The sequence below is a fragment of the Equus przewalskii genome, chromosome 7 (genome assembly GCF_037783145.1).
Source record: "Equus przewalskii isolate Varuska chromosome 7, EquPr2, whole genome shotgun sequence".
NCBI lineage: Eukaryota > Metazoa > Chordata > Mammalia > Perissodactyla > Equidae > Equus > Equus przewalskii.
The window spans coordinates 42,737,757-42,755,744 of NC_091837.1; the positions used below are offsets into that span (position 1 = coordinate 42,737,757).

The 17,988-nt window shown below is 43.8% G+C and overlaps 1 protein-coding gene across 2 annotated transcripts in view; it reads right to left on the reverse strand.

Annotated features, from left to right (window-relative positions):
• The window catches only part of COLEC12 (collectin subfamily member 12), a 179,528-nt gene extending 163,929 nt beyond the window's left edge, over positions 1–15,599 (reverse strand). For both annotated transcript variants that reach the window (XM_070629739.1, XM_070629738.1), the window contains exon 1: positions 15,371–15,599. In XM_070629739.1, the coding sequence (XP_070485840.1) occupies positions 15,371–15,377 (7 nt within the window). In that variant the 5' untranslated portion in view covers positions 15,378–15,599. The remainder of the gene's footprint in view (positions 1–15,370) is intronic.
• Positions 15,600–17,988: the final 2,389 nt, after the last annotated feature.

A 17,988-nucleotide genomic window follows, 5' to 3' on the forward strand; every position in this document is an offset into this window, starting at 1 on the left:
CTGAGGTGATCAGGGAAGGTCTGACAGAGGAGCATCTGAAATCACCTTTCTTCATTCTTCTGTGGAGGGAAAAAGAGAATCTGGGAAACACTGCATGCTGCACCCCTTTCTTGGAAACTCTGAGAAGTGCTAAGAGAGAGGAAAGAAAACTGGTTTCACTTTGTTTTACTCAATGCTTTCAAGAGTTGACTTTAGAATTCCTTTTTCACATCCTTAAAAGCTGGACAGAGTTGGGCAGGTAACACTCAGTATATAATTAGCATAGGTGTCCCCCGGAGCCAGCTGCCAAATTTCCCCAGCTGTGCAGTTAACAGGAAGCCGATTCACAAACAGGCTGGTGATGGAGTTAGGCATTTAGGGAATTGAGAAAGAGGAAGAGGCAACAGCTGATGGGGCTTATGGCTGTGTGGACAACCCACACGGGGCTACAAGAGCGAAAGAAGAAAGGATGAGAGGTTAGGTGTTCCTAATACCCCATCGTTTTAGAGGGTGAAGACTGTGACAAGCCCCAGTGGCTGACAGACGGGTTTGAGGAAGACAAAGAGCCTGACAGTACGCACCATGTGATATTCTGTTCTCAAAGTCTTTCCTCACACTGTGTAGACCCCAGCTATGGGTCCCAGATTGTCTCTGTGGCATCAGGGGCCTGCAAAAGTGCTACATTCAAATAAGGATATTCTCCCTAGAAAAGATCCAGTCACCTTAGTAACTTACGACTCTTCACAATCTGTCTCTGAGACAATCTAAGCCACATAACTCTACACTCCCACAGGAGCAGGATTTGGTTAAGATTAAGGCCCCTAAGTTCTGCAGTGGCCATAACCTGATCCCTGCTTCTGTAGGGAAGAAGTCACCTTAACATACTAACTAACAAAACGTGTTTAATTTGAGATTCATTTCTGCAAGAATGTACTTTCTTGGCTTCCCCAGTTGTACTTTAGCATTTTCATTTTAATAGCTCTGGGCTACATTGTCTTTTGCTTGCCTATTTCAAAATGTGATCTTTATTTATTTATTTTTATTTATTTATTTATTTATTTACTTTCCTTGGCAACTGGCACAGAGCCACGTGGGCCAGAAGTTTCGTGATAGAGAACACTGAACAGAACTCTGTTGCTGATGTATTCTTTGAGCCCAGCTATTTTAGAGTACCACGAGTTCAATGAATTTTAGTTTCGTTGGCTTAGAAAGCTGAAGTCATACATATTAAAATGTTCCAATCAATCTGTGGACCAAGTTGTGGGATATCCCTGTGGCTGGAATTTACCTCTCCTTGCCAGCATTCTTTTTCTATCAGTGTGACAGCACTTGCCTCCATCTGCCTTAGATTCCAGCTTTGGTTTTGACTCCACCAGGTGGAAACCCATCTGAAAAGAGGAAACCTGTCACACTGTTCCCTCAGCCACTAGTACATTTGTGGCACATTATAGGCACTCAGTAGCAGTTGCTGAAAATCAAGCAGATTGGAGTAATAGATGTGTGTATCTCTCCCACTAGCTGATGAAGTCCTGAAAAGAAGAGATTAAATCTTTCTCTTTTTGAATATCCACCATGCTTAGGGAAGATAAGAGAACCAATATTTAGTCAGTAACTACTGAATGCTACGTGCTTCCCATTCATTATGCTTCTCTATTTTACAGAGGAGAAAACCGAGGTTCAGAGAAGTTACGTAATTTAACCCAAGGTATCACAACTTGTGAGCAGCCAGACCAAGACTAAGACTGAGGTCTGTGGGACCCTCCAGTTCCACACCATGATGGTCACTGACTCCACAGACCCAAGAAACTGAGCCCTGTGTCAGCAGCAGGGAAAGCGAAGAAGCAATGGTTTACATCACAGAATCCCGAAAAGGCTCAGGAATTTGGGACACAGGTCACTCTGGAAGAGGAATAAAGATGAAGCTAAAACAGGAGGACTGGTTGAATGTATGTTTAAGAAGCATCTGACTATACTCAAAAAGGTAGTAAGTGTTGGCAAGGATATGGAGAAATTAGAACCCTCATATGCTGATGGTAATGCAACATGGTGCAGCCACTTTGGAAACCAGCTCCTCAAAAGTTTAAACATAGAATTACCGTATAATCCAACAATTCCACTCCTGGGTAAACAGCCAAAAGAAGTGAAAACATATCTCCATATAAAAACTTGTACATGAACGCTTGTAGCAGCATTATTCATAATAGTAAAAAACAGTGGAAACAACCCAAATGTCCATCAACTGATGAATGGATAAATGAATTACGGTATATCCATACAATGGAACATTATTCAGCAATAAAAAGAAATGAAGTACTGAGACATGCTACAATATGGATGAACCTTGAAAACATTGCTAAGTGAAAGAAGTAATCACAAAATACCACATGTTGTATGATTCTATTTATATGAAATGTCCACATGAGGCAAATGTGTAGAGTCAGCAGATTAATGGTTGCTTAGGGCTAGGGTTTTAGGGAAAAATACGGAGTGACTGCTAATGGGCTTGGAGTTTCTTTTTAGGGTGACAAAAATGTTCTAAAATTGATTGTAATAATGGTTGCAAAGCCTGTGAATATACAGAAACAAAAAACCACTGAATTGTATACTTTAAATGGATGATTTGTGTAGTGGTACCTCCCAAGTACCCCCAGAGCTGAGTGACTGCCCCTCCCTGAACACAGCAGAAGATCTAAGATTTACTATTCAGAGAAGTTAAAACAAAAGATGTCTTGTCCACCAGGCACCAGGAACAGCAGAGATGAGGGGCCTGTAACGGAATCAGGGGAAAAGGTGAAAGTTTACATGCTGAATGTTCAGACACTCAGTTCTCTTCTCCCACCCAGTCAGCCAGACTGTACCCTCCAGGCTAAGGACTGGAAGGTTCTTCCTGGGAAATCTGACCAGTTCAGAGAAAAATAAACTAATGATTCTAATCCCAGGAGGTCCCCAAAGGAACAGCCCAGTCAGGTCAGCCTAGACTGACAGTCACAGTTCACAAAACCCACCAAAACAAAGAGGTTCTAATTAACTTTTAGACTGCTCTGCTCTTACATATGAGAAGACAGCCAAGGATCACCAGACACCAGGCATAGCCTCTAATATGGAAAGACAGAGATGAAAATAAAGAAACCAGATAAAGAATTGGGAGGAAATATACAATATGCAGGATGATAAAAATTTCAAAAAGAAAAGCCACTTCCTACTGTTAATATCCTTGTAAAGACAGAAGATAAAATATCCATAAAATAAGAACAGGATGCTATTAAAAAAGGAAAGATGAGAGAAAAATAAAGAACTCTTGGACATTAAAAATATGACCACAGAAACAAAAACTTAACAGATGAGTTGGAAGATAGAATTGAAATATTCCAGAAGTAGGAAAAAAAGGTAAATAAGTAGGAAAGAGTAAAGATAAGAAGAAAATTAGAGAATCAATTCAGTGGGTCCAATATTCAAATACCAAGTGTCTCAGGAAAAAGAACAGAAGGAGACAACCGCGGGAGGAATAACTGAACAACCTTTTCCAGTACTGAAGGACAAGAGTGTTCAGAATGAAAGGGCCCATCACTTCCTAGCACAAGCAGAGGAAAGAGATCCACTTAAGGGACATCTTCATAAAATTTCAGAACACTGAGGACAAAAAGAAAACCCTAAAAGCTTCCAGACAGGAAAAAAAGATTACTTACAAGAATTAAAAAAAATGGCTTCACACTTCTGACCAGCAAAACTGGGGCTAAAAGAAAATAGATCAGCACCTTCAAAACTCTAAGGCTAAATTATTTCCAACATAGAAATCTCTCAATTAAATGAGAAAGTAACATAAAACCCCTTTCAGACCTGCAGATTTGCCAAAAACGTACCTCTCATGCACACTTTTCTCAGGAATTTATTGGAGAATATATTCCACTAAAATAAGGAACAAACCCCAAAAGACATGTGTGTGTGTGTGTGTGTGTGCGCATGCACGTGTGCACACGCATGTGTATACCCTAACCTAACCCCAACCCTGAATAAGTCAGAAGGCTCCAGGAAAGATTTCTTCAAGAAGATGAAAACGAGAGAATAACCACTATGTTTGAACACATCGTGTGGAGATTTAGGAAAGTAGAAGATACTTTGGGGATGAATGAAGATGTATACATACACAGGAAGCTAAACAAAATAACAAGAGGGTTATTAACTCCAGGTGAAACGAAATTATGCAATAAACAAATATGAGTCAGCTGTGAAGACCATTTTATCCTCACAACAATATAAACACCAACTCATATTGATCGAATCAAGATTGTATTATAACTATATTGGGATGATGGAGGGGAACAGAGGTGTCTGTGAGGCTTGTTCGGTGGAGGCGAAGGGTGAAAGAACTAAACCCTCATCTGCTATAAAGGGAAATCAATACTTAATGCCTATAAATGATAATAATAATGATAAGCAAGAGCACCATAAGCATGTCACTTAGAGATATGGGGTTGTGTTAGATCGTCTACATAAAGGGCTACCAACAGTTCTTTCCACCTCTCCATATGCCAGTCCATTTCCACTCCTCTTGAATCTGGGAGGCCCCGTGACTTGCTCTGGCCGATGGAAAGTGGCAGAAGTGGCAAGGGGTGACCTCAGGGCCTCAGAGGCCTTTCAGCTTCAGTTTTTACCCTCTTGGCAGCCAGCTGCCATATAAAAAGTCCGACAATCCTAATGGACTGTGGGCCACTTAGAAAGAGAGGATCCCTGGAGGATGAGAAACTCTGAAGGGAAGGAGAGAGATTCCAGCCGGCCCTCAGCCCTTCCAGCCACCCTGCTGACACTCCAGCCACGGGAGTGAGGCTGTCCAGCCCAGCAGCACCTCAGGAAGCAGAGACCAGCGTCCCCACCTAGCCTGGCCCAAATGGCAGAATTGCGAACAAATAAACAGCTGTAGTTTTAAGCTACAGGGTTTGGGGATGGTTTTTCAGGTATCAGTGGATAACTGAAACAGAAGTAAATGCCAAAAGAAAATGCTAGAAACATCTCAAGAGGTTGCCTCTGGGGACTGGAAAACAATGAAACGAAGGTGGGCTGGGCAGGAAATTGCTGTTTTTCATAATAAATCTGTGACATTATTTGACTCTTTAAATAATGTGCATCTCTAACCTTGATAAAAACAAAAAATAAAGTAAAGAAAAGGAAACAAGGGAATGTGAATTGAAGATAAAAGTCAAGTACAAAAAGAAAAGTGCTCAGCAGAGGTCCAACAGAAGCAAATGACCAGAAAGGCACCTGCTCCAAGAGCCTGCGTGCAGAGTTCAACCTGAAGCAACAGAATAAAAAGTTTGGACCTGCGGCCTCAAATACCTGGCACAAAATAGGTTCTGAAAAATGCCAAATAAAACAGAAGAAGTTCAGACTTTTTGAGGAGCCAGGCTGAAGGACCGTGGACAGAGGCTAGGCTGCATTCAGACTTCTTTTCCAAGCTGGCCTTGGTGCTGCCATCCACATGTGTGTATCTATCAGCTGCTCTCTCCTGTTTCTACCTCAACGCAGCCCTGGCTCTTATATAGTCATCACTATTAGAACCAGAGTTCAATCCCATCAGCTGTTAAAATATCTAACTGCTCCCAAACCAGCTGGTGAACACCCTCTGCACTGAGCATTCCTGCAAGTTGTCCCTGTTTGTCCCCACCAGCACTACTTATTGTGCCAGGCCTGAGTGGTGACAAGGGGAGAAGGTGCCCCTGCACCCCTGGGGCCAAATGCCCAGTGCCATCTGGATCCCTGAATCTACGGCCACCCTCCACTGGCCAGTGTTTCACAAGTTGCTTTCATGTGGTCATCTGTGGGAACTGTGGCCTCCATAGTGTGTCACTCTGGTTGCTAAATACTTTGCATATCCACTTAAAATGTTGCTGTGTTATTCTGGAAGACTTTTTCCCTAAGGCCAGAGGTTGATGGAATGGCAAAGCCTGGACTCTGGAATTAAAAGTTTGCAGTTTTAAACCTAGAAGTTTAAAGGTTTGTGGTGGGCTCTATCTTGTACAGGCAATGTAAGCTCACGGATGCCTCTCAGTCTCCCAGAAGATGGGACCAATAATTCCTATTGCACACAGTGTTGGGAGGAAAAGGTGAACTGATACAGGGAAAACACCAACACATACCAGGTGCTTAATTAATACTGCATGAGGGCTTTTTAAAATTTTATTTATTTTTATTTTTTTAAGATTTTTTTTTTTTCTCCCCAAAGCCCCCCAGTACATAGTTGTATATTCTTCATTGTGGGTCCTTCCAGTTGTGGCATGTGGGACGCTGCCTCAGCGTGGCTTGATGAGCAGTGCCATGTCCGCGCCCAGGATTCGAACCAACGAAACACTGGGCCGCCTGCAGCGGAGCACGCGAACTTAACCACTCGGCCACCGGGCCAGCCCCTTTATTTATTTATTTTTGAGGAAGATTAGCCCTGAGCTAACATCCATGCCCATCTTCCTCTACTTTATATGTGGAAGGCCACCACAGCATGGCTTGACAAGCACTGTGTAGGTCTGCATCCAGGATCCAAACCGGTGAACCCCAGGACGCTGAAGCGGAGCACGCGAACTTAACTGCTGCACCACTGGGCCGGCCCCATGAGGGCTTTTTTTGACATAACGGGCACAGGAGGCAATAGCAACTACTATGCTCTAAGGCCCCAAATAAATATCACAGGCCTTGAAAGTTCATGAAATACAGAACGGCTTGAGGTTTGGGGAGGGGTTCCTTTAATTATCTAGTTTCAAAAGACACAAAGCTCCAGTCTGAAGTGAGCATCTGGGGGAGGGTGATGGGAGGGAAGTTTGATTAGCAGAAGAGTAATACATGGGGTGTGCTCAATTGGAACTGTAGCTAATTGGCACTAGAGTGTCTACTTGATATTGAAGAAGATTTATCTCAATGTATTTGGGGTATAAAAACTGCAAGACAGACATTCTTTAACCTCAATTTAACCCTAAGAGTGGTATTGGTAATATTTGCCCTGGTTTTATAGCTTTACAAATATAAAACCTCATGTGGCCCCTTGTATAGTTTCTTTTTGCCCCATTGGCAGTTCTGGGCCACAATTGTTAAGTACTCTGCCAGTAAATGAGCTCAGAGCAATGTAATAAAATATCAAGGTTCAGAATATTTTTGATGGGGTAATTATATCTGCCTTCCATTTAACTGCTCCAAGTCTCCCCCCTCCACTCCAAATGGATAAAGGAATTGTAGCAATTTAATACTTGTAGATTATCCCAAATATTACAGGAGATTTATTTCAATTACTCCATTGCTTCCTGAATTTTATGTTTTGCAACAATAGGATCACTTTTTGATTCAGTGGAATAGTTTTTTTTTTAAGTCAAAATTATCAAGACACAAAATGATTCCAATTTCTAGCACAACTTGTAATTCTGATGTTTGTAAAAACAGTAGATACTTGCCTTTAGGAAAAAGAGAGATATGGTATCTTTTTCCTGCCTTTACAGTCGAACAAAATTGAGGGGATTTTTTCATTACTTTTATGCCTAGATTGGTAATATTTGGTAGTAGGGTCTAAACCAGATTACCCCAGCAGCCAACTTCAACAACTTAAAAAGTAAGAAACGAATATGACACTCAAAACCTTGACCCCACAGCTATCATTCCTGGGTAACTACAGGGCAGGTGATGTGCCTCCCTCTCTTTTATGAGGGACCTTCTCATCCAATCACGTTGGTCAGCTCAATAATGAGAGTCAGGATGAGGACTTGAAACACTGCCTCAACTTTTATAAGGGCCTCAAACACATGGGTCATTTGGCAAGAAAAACTAATGCCATCCATTTCTCTGGAGGCACACAAAAAATAAGTAGTCTTTGTTAAAAAAAAAAACTAACAAACTAAAATAACTGATACACCTGTTTTGTTTTGAAGTCACTTAACTTTATTTTAGGTTACCCAAACAGTTACGCCAAAGTAATATATTATAATTAATTACAAATGATGAACCAAAATTGAGCTTAGGAGACAACGTTTGAGAAAACCTTGAATTTGATTTTCTCTCACCTCCCACACTGAAGTGTCACACTTGAATCTTTCAGGGCGGCCCGAGGTACCATTTGGCTCTAATTACTTTTACCCTATTAGAGTAATGTAATCTGAAATAGGAAGCATAATTCAAGATAATGGATTAGCTTGAATATCCCCTCCAAATGAAAACATCCCTGTCTTCAGCCAGGTTGCCCTCTCCTCCATTGTCCTCCAGCAGCACCTGTCTCAACCTCCAATAGCGCACTTTTCACCTTTGACGCTGGCCTCCAGTTGTTTATACCTAAGTCTTATCCTGCCTACCAGAGGGCAAGTTCCTTGAGAACAGAGGCTACACAGGTACTGAACATTTGAGTATATTTAAATAATATACTAAATAAAGAATAAATGAAAGCTAGTTAGGACTTGATGGCCAATTGTAAATAATAAACAAAATAGAAATATGACAGCTTAATGGAAAATTAATAGTACCAATGAAACAGATATGATGTCATATGGTAAAAAAAAATACTATAGGTACGCCTGTCCTAATATTTATTTAAAGACTAATTTATTTTGTTTTGATTCCTTGATGTCAAATCCCTACTGGATAAAATTGGACACTGGATTTGAGATACAAATCATTAAAAATATTATGGGATCATCAGTAGGCACCTCAACAATAATGCTCCTGGAAAATTAGTGCTCCTAGGTAAATTAAATGTATTTACATATATTCAACAACTTTATACCACTATCGTAACAAATGGGAAAACTGTACTATTTCACTATAATTACAAACTTCGCTATAAATATGGTCTCTGCATTTTCAGTAGGGCTGATTTTTTACTACATTACAAAAACGACATAACACGAGTGATGACAGTGGAGATCGACCAATACTAACATTGTTCCCCACAGAGAGCACAGCTCCCTGCTATTCCTGAGGTCAGTTTTAACACGTTTGAAATTCAAAAATTACTTGGATTTCAAAACTGAACTTTTGCCTTCATTGTATAAACTGTATCACTTGATTAACAACACAAATGGCTCATAATTGGCAATTATATTACTGCCTGGAGGAAGCAGCAGGTTATAATTACTGTATAGTATTACAATCACTAAAATGTCTTGAGTTCTTATTAAGTGCTAGACACCATTCTAAACAACTGATCCATACTAACTAACGTATTAATCCTCAGAACAACTCTATCAGGTTGGTGCCACGATTATGCCCCATGTGATAGATAAGGAAACTGGGGGCCCTGAGAGTTAAGTAATTTGCATGTGGTCACCAGGTCCCCTGGTTTCAGAGCACACACTCCTCGCCAGCACACTAAAATTATCAGGTCCAACTCCTGGGATCACTACACATAATTACATTTTATGAAACAGTTATATTTTAAAGTATACATTATCAACTATAAAGTTGGACTCTTTTACCTCCGAATAATAAATTTTTATATAAACATCAGCTAGTTTCCTAACATCTCCATCGCACAAGGAAATGACTGAGGCCCAGAGAAGTGCAGATACTTCCACAGAACCAATGACAAGTTCGTTTTTCACACAGAACGTCCAATGTCCACCCTCTCAGGCTAGTGAATATGACTTTATGTAATACTGAGTTATAATCCCAAGACATTCAGGAAACATAAAGGAGTCATATTTAACTTATCCAAGTCCATAAATCTACTCAATTTTAAGTCTTCTCCCATGCTGAAACATACATTTCTCTTATATTTTTTAAGAGTACTGATTGAATATTCATGATAAATTCAGGGGTCAGGAGAGCTCCTAGGACCTCTTTGGAATCTTAATTTGGGGTTACTAACTTCTGCATTCATTGGCTTCCACTCCTATACAATTACAAAGGTCCCTGAAGCAGTCAGCAGGACCTTTTCCAGGTACTATATTGGTTTGGACTCTTGAAATATCATTCACTTAAATAGAAATCAAATCACTGCATGACTGAAAAGTTACCTCCTTCAAGCTTTAGATGGTGTGTGTGGTTAGAAACCGTTGTCAGCAGTAAAGAAAGAAAGACATTCCATGAAGAATGTCTATACCTCCCTATCCCTTGTTTAAGATGTTTATTTATTATTTTTAATTTTAATTTTTACTTTTTACTGGTGGTTACGGTCTGTTCCTGAAAATGGCACTTCTGACAAAGTTCTGTCATCTTATGGCAAACCTGTCAGTAAGACTGGTGCAGGGGCTGTTATCAGAGTCGATGGCTTCAGTGGGCCATGCGCATTCATTCAATGAGCTATAAGCAAAACCTCCCAGAAGATAAACTCGGCACAGGGCAGCAGCCCTGGAATCTGCTTTATCTGTGTAAGAGCTCCAGTCTAGAGAGTCTCCTCCAGTGGCTGGCTGAAGAGCACATCAGTTTCTTTAGACCTTTGATGCCAGGTTATTAGAGGTCTGAGACCAGACAGTACGACCTTCTCTATCTGGCTCACTCAGTATCTAGTGGAATGTGGCACACATTAGGTACTTAACAAAGATGTGTTGACTGAATGAAATATTAGGGTGTGGCTAAAAGGAGCCTAAGCTAGAGGTATAACATGTGCGTTCTGGAGTCAGTCTGCCTGAGTTAAAATACCAATTTCCCCAGCTGAGTGCCCTTAGATGAGTAACTCGACTTGTCTGAGCCTAAGTTTACCTATCTGTAAAAGGAAGCAAACGAGTAAAAAATCTGTAAAAGGAGCACCTGGCATGGCAGGTGCTCAATAAATGTTAGCAATCATTAAGGAGAAAAGTAATAAGTGGGGGTATTAAGAGGCCTATGAGTCACACCTAAGAAGTTGTTTGTAAGTACAAACCACCTTACAGATCAACCTGGTCCCTAGCATTGATCTTCCAACACATGATCCTGTTCCCTGCCTCACAGCCATAGACAGGAACTCCAGATGCTGAGAGAGAGAGCCTGTGCCTTTGGAGTGGCAAAAGAGCAGAAGATGGAGAGGGCAGGACCAGCCAGCTGATCTCACGGTGCAGGCCACTCTCTTCACAGATGATCAGCTCCAAGCCCTAGAACGCTGTCCCCCTGACCCCAACTGCCTGACTTCTTTTCACTTGCATTCACCAGCTGAAGCTCCAAAGCACCATGGACACACACTGCCAGCAGGAAGGCTGAGCTCCGGGGGTCCTCTCCTGGGGCCCCACCCCTGCTTCCCACTGAGGGGAGATGTGTGTGTCAGACTTGCCCCCCAAGAGATTACCCACAGGCAAAACATACTTTTCTATCACAAAATTTAAATGTCTATTTTCCCATTTGAAAATGAATACTTTTGGGGCCATTTAAATTACTTTGGCAGCAGTTGCATCAACTGTTTTGAAATTATATACATAAACATTTTTTGCTGAGGAAGATGGCCCTGAGCTATCCTGAGAGGAGGATCTGTTGCCAACCCTCCTCTTTTTTTGCTTGAGGAAGATCGTCCCTGAGCTAACACCTGTGCCAATCTTCCTCTATTTTTTTGTATGTGGGACACCTCCACAGCACGGCTGGTGAGCAGAGTAAGTCTGCATCCGGGATCCAAACCTACGAACCTGAGCCACCAAAGTGGAGTGGGTGGAACTTTAACCATTTGGCCACCAGGCTGGGCCCTGAAATAATATTTTAATGAGAATAACATTAATTCTGAAAAGCAGACACTTACTTATCATATAGCTTGAAAGCTATCATCTAGCAGCCTTTTCCACTCACATCATGATCAGTGGATGAGCCACATGGTGAAGGGGAGCAGGGAACAATCTTGGGAAACTGCATACGAGACCACAGAGAAGATCTATACTTAGCAATAATTAAACCTCAGATTAAGAATGTCAAGAATCCCCCAGCTAATCAAAAGTTAAAAGTGTAATTAGATTGTAAATATGCCTTCCAGAGGAAGGGCAGCCCCAATTCCAAATGAGTGAAGGGGAAAAGGTCTCATTTTGTTTCCACTTTCCTTCAGAAAACATGATTCTTTCGATGTTAAATGCAGTCAGCCCTTACATGCTTGTCTGCTTACTCCAGGTAAGGACAAGAAATCTTAGAGAGACACTGGGCAGCAAGGAGACCACGAGTCCAGGAAAACTACAGGCAGTAGAAGTATACTGCTTACTAGTGCATTTTAAAAGTATTATTGCCAAACAGTATTTCAGAAATGTTTATATTCAAAAGCACAAAAATAAGCAGCTGAACACTGTGTTTTGATGGCACCAACCTCCTCCCTGTGTTAAATTACAACTGTGGTTTGGACCTCTGTGGTCCCGCATCCTGGTGGTGGTTTTCAGCCGTCTTTTAGACAACCAGTGCTGCTGCATTGAAACTCACCGATATTGCCAACTTTCAGACCAGAAATGTTATTTCGTAATGACACACCTAACTCTAGAGGAGTCAGATTCCTTCATAAAGAATGTGAATATTTATCCCAAACCATGAGATTTATGGTGCAATACAGCTAATTGAAAATGAAATTGGAAATAAATTAAAACCAACTTGATGTTTTAATCATCTTGGAAGACTTCAAGTATTGCAGCAATGGAGTAAGTAATTTTCTTCTGGAAAATATATAATGATGTCATTATTTTGGTACTTGTGACTCAAGGGATGGAGGAAATAGTGCCGAGACAGACATTTGCTGAATGCAACAGATAGGTGGTGCTGTGGCCCACCACAGATACAGAATTACACTCCCAAAGCCAGGGTTATTACAGAGGCCACCACCAGGGTCTAGCCACGAAAACTAGGAAGTCAAATAGGTATCTTAAAAAGGTATCTGACTCGCACAGGAGCTAAATTTTTGCATTGGCAAATAAACCTCTGTAACTTCTAAGGTGTCCACTAATCTATTTGGCTACAGAATGTTTTACCTTAACTACTTTAAGCATTTGCAAGGCTTGTCATTGACATGTATCATTTAGGAAAATCAAATTCTAATGAAACATTGGCTTTCTGAAGTATAATGAGTTAATAACTACGCGACATAATCACGAACCCAAGAAAAACTCTGGGTTGTTTACCTATGGCAAACTGTCAAAAATAATTCCACTTGGTAAAGGCAGCTTTCCTTTTGGGCTAGGAATGCCCTCTGTGCTCAGCTTCAGAAGTTTTGTGTCCAATTTCTTGGCTCCACCCCTTTCTGGCCGCTGCACCAATTGTGGGTTACCTGGCTACTTCGTGTCTGAGATTCATTTTTCTTCTAGTCTACACTAGAGGTGATCGTATCTGGTGTCCTAGGTCTTTCCAAGCAACACAGGGAAACAGGCAAAGCTTGTCTTTAGATGCTTCCCATCCTCCTAGTTACCAGTTCCTATTTCTTCTAGACTCAGTTTCCATGTCTACAGTGAGGGGGTTAAAATACCTACCTCATAGCGTTATTGACAGGCTTCATTTATAGAGTGCTTGTAGAGGGCATGGCACAGTGGCTGGTGCTTAGTAGGTACTAAAAAATTATTACTGTCCCCTCCCTTCCCCACTTCACCAACTAGAGAGATGAATGCAAATTAAAAAGCAACAGTTGGTAAGCAAACTTCTCACAGACTATTTCACTTTAAAAGACGCCTTCAAAGTGACTAGTCTAACCAGAGATTCACCAGTCCCTCTCCCCCACTGGGGCAGAAGGTGAGTGAAGGCTTTGAGGAGGTGCCCAGACCACAGTGGGTAAGCAACGAGCCTTCTCTGGGAAGTCTGCAAGCTGGTCCAGAACACAGCATAAATCTCACAAAAACATTTTTAAGACTTTCAGGTGTGTTTTCCATTGCAGGCTTGAATTAACACTGAAAAGTACCCAAACTGCAGTAATGGTCATTTACCCAGTGAAAAGCATAACAAGATTTTCAGGATTTAGGAACCCACATGGGAGCTGACGGAGTGAGTAGCAGGCGTATCTTTCTAAGAATTCACAAACTGCTGGCCTCAGTGACCAGCAATGAGATTAACTTCTGGCTAAAATGATGGTAACTGAGCCTCAGAGTAACTTTTAGCCCTGTGCACTCTCCTTTCTGGAGAGGGTCCTTTAATCAGCGCTAGCAAAGGAAAGTGCGTGTTTCCTAAAACACAAGTGAGAAAACAGAAACAGTCGGAGAGAGAAGGAACACACACCACTAGCCAGAGAGCTGTATCTTGTCTTTTGTTTTCCTTTCCCTGGGGCGGGCACGTTTCACCTGGCGTTCAGTCCTCTCCCTTTCTAGGGTCTCCTCACGTAGAGACATAACGCCTTGGAAAGAGAGCAAATTGGTGGCACATGAATGCTCCAGACAGTTTAGCGAGAAGTGCCTTTCAGAGAAACCTAGAGCCAAAGGTTTCTCTCCAAGCGTGTGGGGCTCCCGGGGCGCCTCCCTCGGACAGCAACGCTGGCAAGCCACAGCGACCACACTGCGTGGCTGGGCAGGCTGGAAACTCGGTCCCCGGGATCGACGGCTTTTCGCACTCAGCCCCCTCACTCAACCCCAACCCGCGCGGGCACCGAAACGTGTTATCCTAGCACAAAACCAGGAACTCGAGTCTTGGATAAACACCACGCTTGCCCATCCCCAAAGGATCGCCTTGGATGCTTCGGCCGTAATTACTTATCTCACATGTAAATCAGGATTCTCCTGACAGATCTCTGTGTTTCTGCTAAACAGAAGGCTAAAGCCCGTCTCCTCGTGATTCCGTTTAAAGGTATGATAACATCTGACACATCCCTATACCAGCCTGCAGAGGACACCGCCCAGGGGACGATTAACGGGACGACGTGTGTCACCCCTGAACACACGTGGGCACACCAACTCCACAGGCGGGCACGCGGAAGGGACGCGGAACAGAGAGCAGTTGTTTTCCAGTCAGTGGGCCTGATGCAGAAAGATGCCAAACTCACTCTCCGAGCCAGCTGAACTCCGCGGGCACCTAATCATTGCCAGATGTGGGGAGGGCGCACCGAGAACATCCCCGAGTCCGGGAGCAAACACCCGGCCGGCAGCACAGAGACTTCTCGGATGGAGAAACGGCAACTGCGGGCAGGAGAGAAGACCCCAGAGGGAGCGGGGAGCGCTGCCGAGCGGAAAACGGCCCGTGGCGGGGCGGGAGGGGGGGATGATGATGCCTTCACTCTCCTCCGCATATTTTGTCAATTAGAAGGTTGAGAACCGGAATTTCTAAACAACGACTCAGGGCTTCCAACTACTTTGCAGAAACTCGATGGGGAACATACTTGCGCGCTTCAAAACCCCAACCTCTAGGTCTCCTGCCGTGCCCAACTCCGGAGCAGGGGGCGCCCCAAGGGCGCACGCACGACCCCGGCGCCGGGTCTCCGCGGGCCCTCAGCCCCCAGAAAGTTCGCGCAGGGACGCACCTCCGCGCCCTCCTGCGCGCCCCGAAGCGCGCCCCGCCGGCCCCGAGCCCCGCGCAGCCGCCACCGCCCTACCTTTCATGGTGACCGAGGAGACGCACCGCCAGCCGGGAGCTCCGTGCCGCCGAGGAAGTTCGCGCTGCGCAGCCGGTCACTGCGCGCCCATGGCAGCCGCGCCGCCCGTCGGCCTCCGCGCTCTAGCACTCCGTCGCCGCCGCCGCCGTCCGCTCGCTTCCCGCTCACCGCTCTGTGCCGCGGGCCGCCTCGCGCGCCGCTCACCCCAGGCGGGAGGCGCCGCGCCGCCAGCGCCCCTCCCCCTGGGCCGCCGGACCGCCGCGCCCACGCCCCTCGCGCCCCCCGCGCCCGCCCCGCCCCTGCCCGGGCCGCTTCGCGCCGGCCAGTCCTCGCCCGCGCTCACCGGGGCTCTCTGCTGCCCGCTGGACCCGCAGCGGAACGCGGTCGGAGGAAAGCGTCCCCCGGGTGGTCAAGTGTCACCCTCAGTGTGCGCGGAAGGTGCTGCTGCCGATCTCTTCTCTAGACCACAAACTACCTAAAGTGGCCAGTGAGAGAGTGGGGAAGCAGTGTCGCGGGGGCGGCGCGATGAGATTGTGCCTTCCCCAGACGGCTCTGGGGCATTGAGCGTTAGAGCGTTCAGCGGGGGCGAGAACGTCCCTGGGGTTCAGTTTCCAAGCGTGCTTGTTGACGCCCGAAGGAAACGGGGTCGAAGGGAGCGTGCTCACCGTCGCCCGGAGAGAGCTTCGCTGAATCCGGTCACCACTAGACGGTCCCCCGCGGAATACGATTTCAGCTCTTATACCTTCCAGGAGAGACGCACACACATAGACAAACAACCCACCATACCCGCTTGGTTGGACAAGCCACCCTTCTACCCACCGCCCCTGAAAAGATCAGGTCGTCCTTGTTTTACTACAAAAGGAGGCTGGGCAACTGGGTGGCTTCATAATGTTTCATTGTGGCCAGCGTGTTGCCCCACTGTGTTTGTCTTTCCCTTTAGAACCTCCCACACCCCCCCCCCCCAAAGCAGACCCATTGCTTTAAAACATTAAGTGGTGAGTGGAGCTGTGGGAGCGAGGTGCAAAGGAACTTTCCTCAACGAGGGTGAAATGAAAGATGATCACGCGCTTAGTAGCACACGAAGAGCAGTACAATGCGGGCTGGGCAGCGGGTGTAGCTTCCGATTGCCGCTCCCGAGGACTTGCTAAGACGGGGTAACCAGCCCATTGATTCGATCTAGACAGGGAGCTCTTTGCTCTAGTAAAAGACAGTGCCCGGAAATGAATATATTCTAAAATATTTCACAGACTCTCCGTTCCAAAAAGCTGTCTTTTTTGAACATTAGGGGAAAACTTGTACACGACTAGCAAAGAAAAAGACAAAAACTGGCACTTTTTTTTTTTCCACTCTAGAGGTTGATGAAATTACAGGGTCCGTGAAAGTTGCTCTGGGGACTTGCTCCTTTTCCCACCAAAGTAGCTGCCTTGTCTTGCAGGGCAAGTGAGGGTCCCTGAAGGGAGCCCAGGTTATGGATTCTCAGCCCCGAGCTTACTAACCACTGTTGGGTTAGAGTAAGTCGATCAGTTTCTTTGTGTAATAATTTCTCCACCTGAAAAATAAAGAGAATTTTGGCTCCCATATTTGAATTGGAAAAAAATCATTAAAAAAATCTATATAATAGATATGACACCAAAAACTCAGTCAACAAAAGAAAAAATGGATAAACTGGATTTCATCAAAATTAAGAACTTTTGTGCATTAAAACACACTTTGAGAGTGAAAAGGCAACCCATAGAATGAGAGAAAATATTTGAAAAGCACATATCTGATGAGGGATTAATATCCAAAATATATAAAGAACTCCTACAGCTCAACAAAAAAATAAACAACCCAATTCAAAAATGAGCAAAGAACTTAAATGGACGTTTCCTCAAAGAAGATATACAAATGGCCAATAAGCATATGGAAAGATGTTTAATATCATTAATTATTGGGAAAAGGCAAATCAAAACCACAATGAGATATTACTTCACATCCATTAGGATGAGTTTTGTAAAAAATTAAAATTAAAAAAAGAAAACAAGTGTTGTCGAGGATATGGAGAAATTAGATCTCTTGTGCATTGCTGATAGGAATGTAAAATTGTGCAGCAACTATGGAAAAAAGTATGATGATTTCTCAAAAAATTAAACATAGAATTATCAAATGACCCAGCAATTCCACTTCTGGATAAATACCCCAAAGAATTGAAAGGAGGGACTCAAATAGATATTTGTACACCTGTGTTCATAGCAGCATCATTCACAATAGCCAAGAGGTGGAAGCATGGAGAGTTCAACGGAAGAGTGGATAAACAAAATGTGGTATATACATACAATGGAATATTATTCAGCCTTAAAAAGGAAGGAAATTCTGATGCATGTTACAACATGGTTGAACCTCGAAGGCATTATGCTAAGTCAAATAAGCCAGTCACAAAAGGACAAATACTGTATGATTCTTCTTGTATAAGGAACCCAGAGTAGTCAAATTCATAGAGATAGACAGTAGAATGGTGGTTGTCAGGGCTGGGGAGAGGAGAGAATGGGGATTATTGTTTAATGAGTACAGATTTTCAGCTTTACAAGATGAGGAGTTCTGGAGATGGATGGTGGTGAGGGCTGCAGAACAAGGTGAAT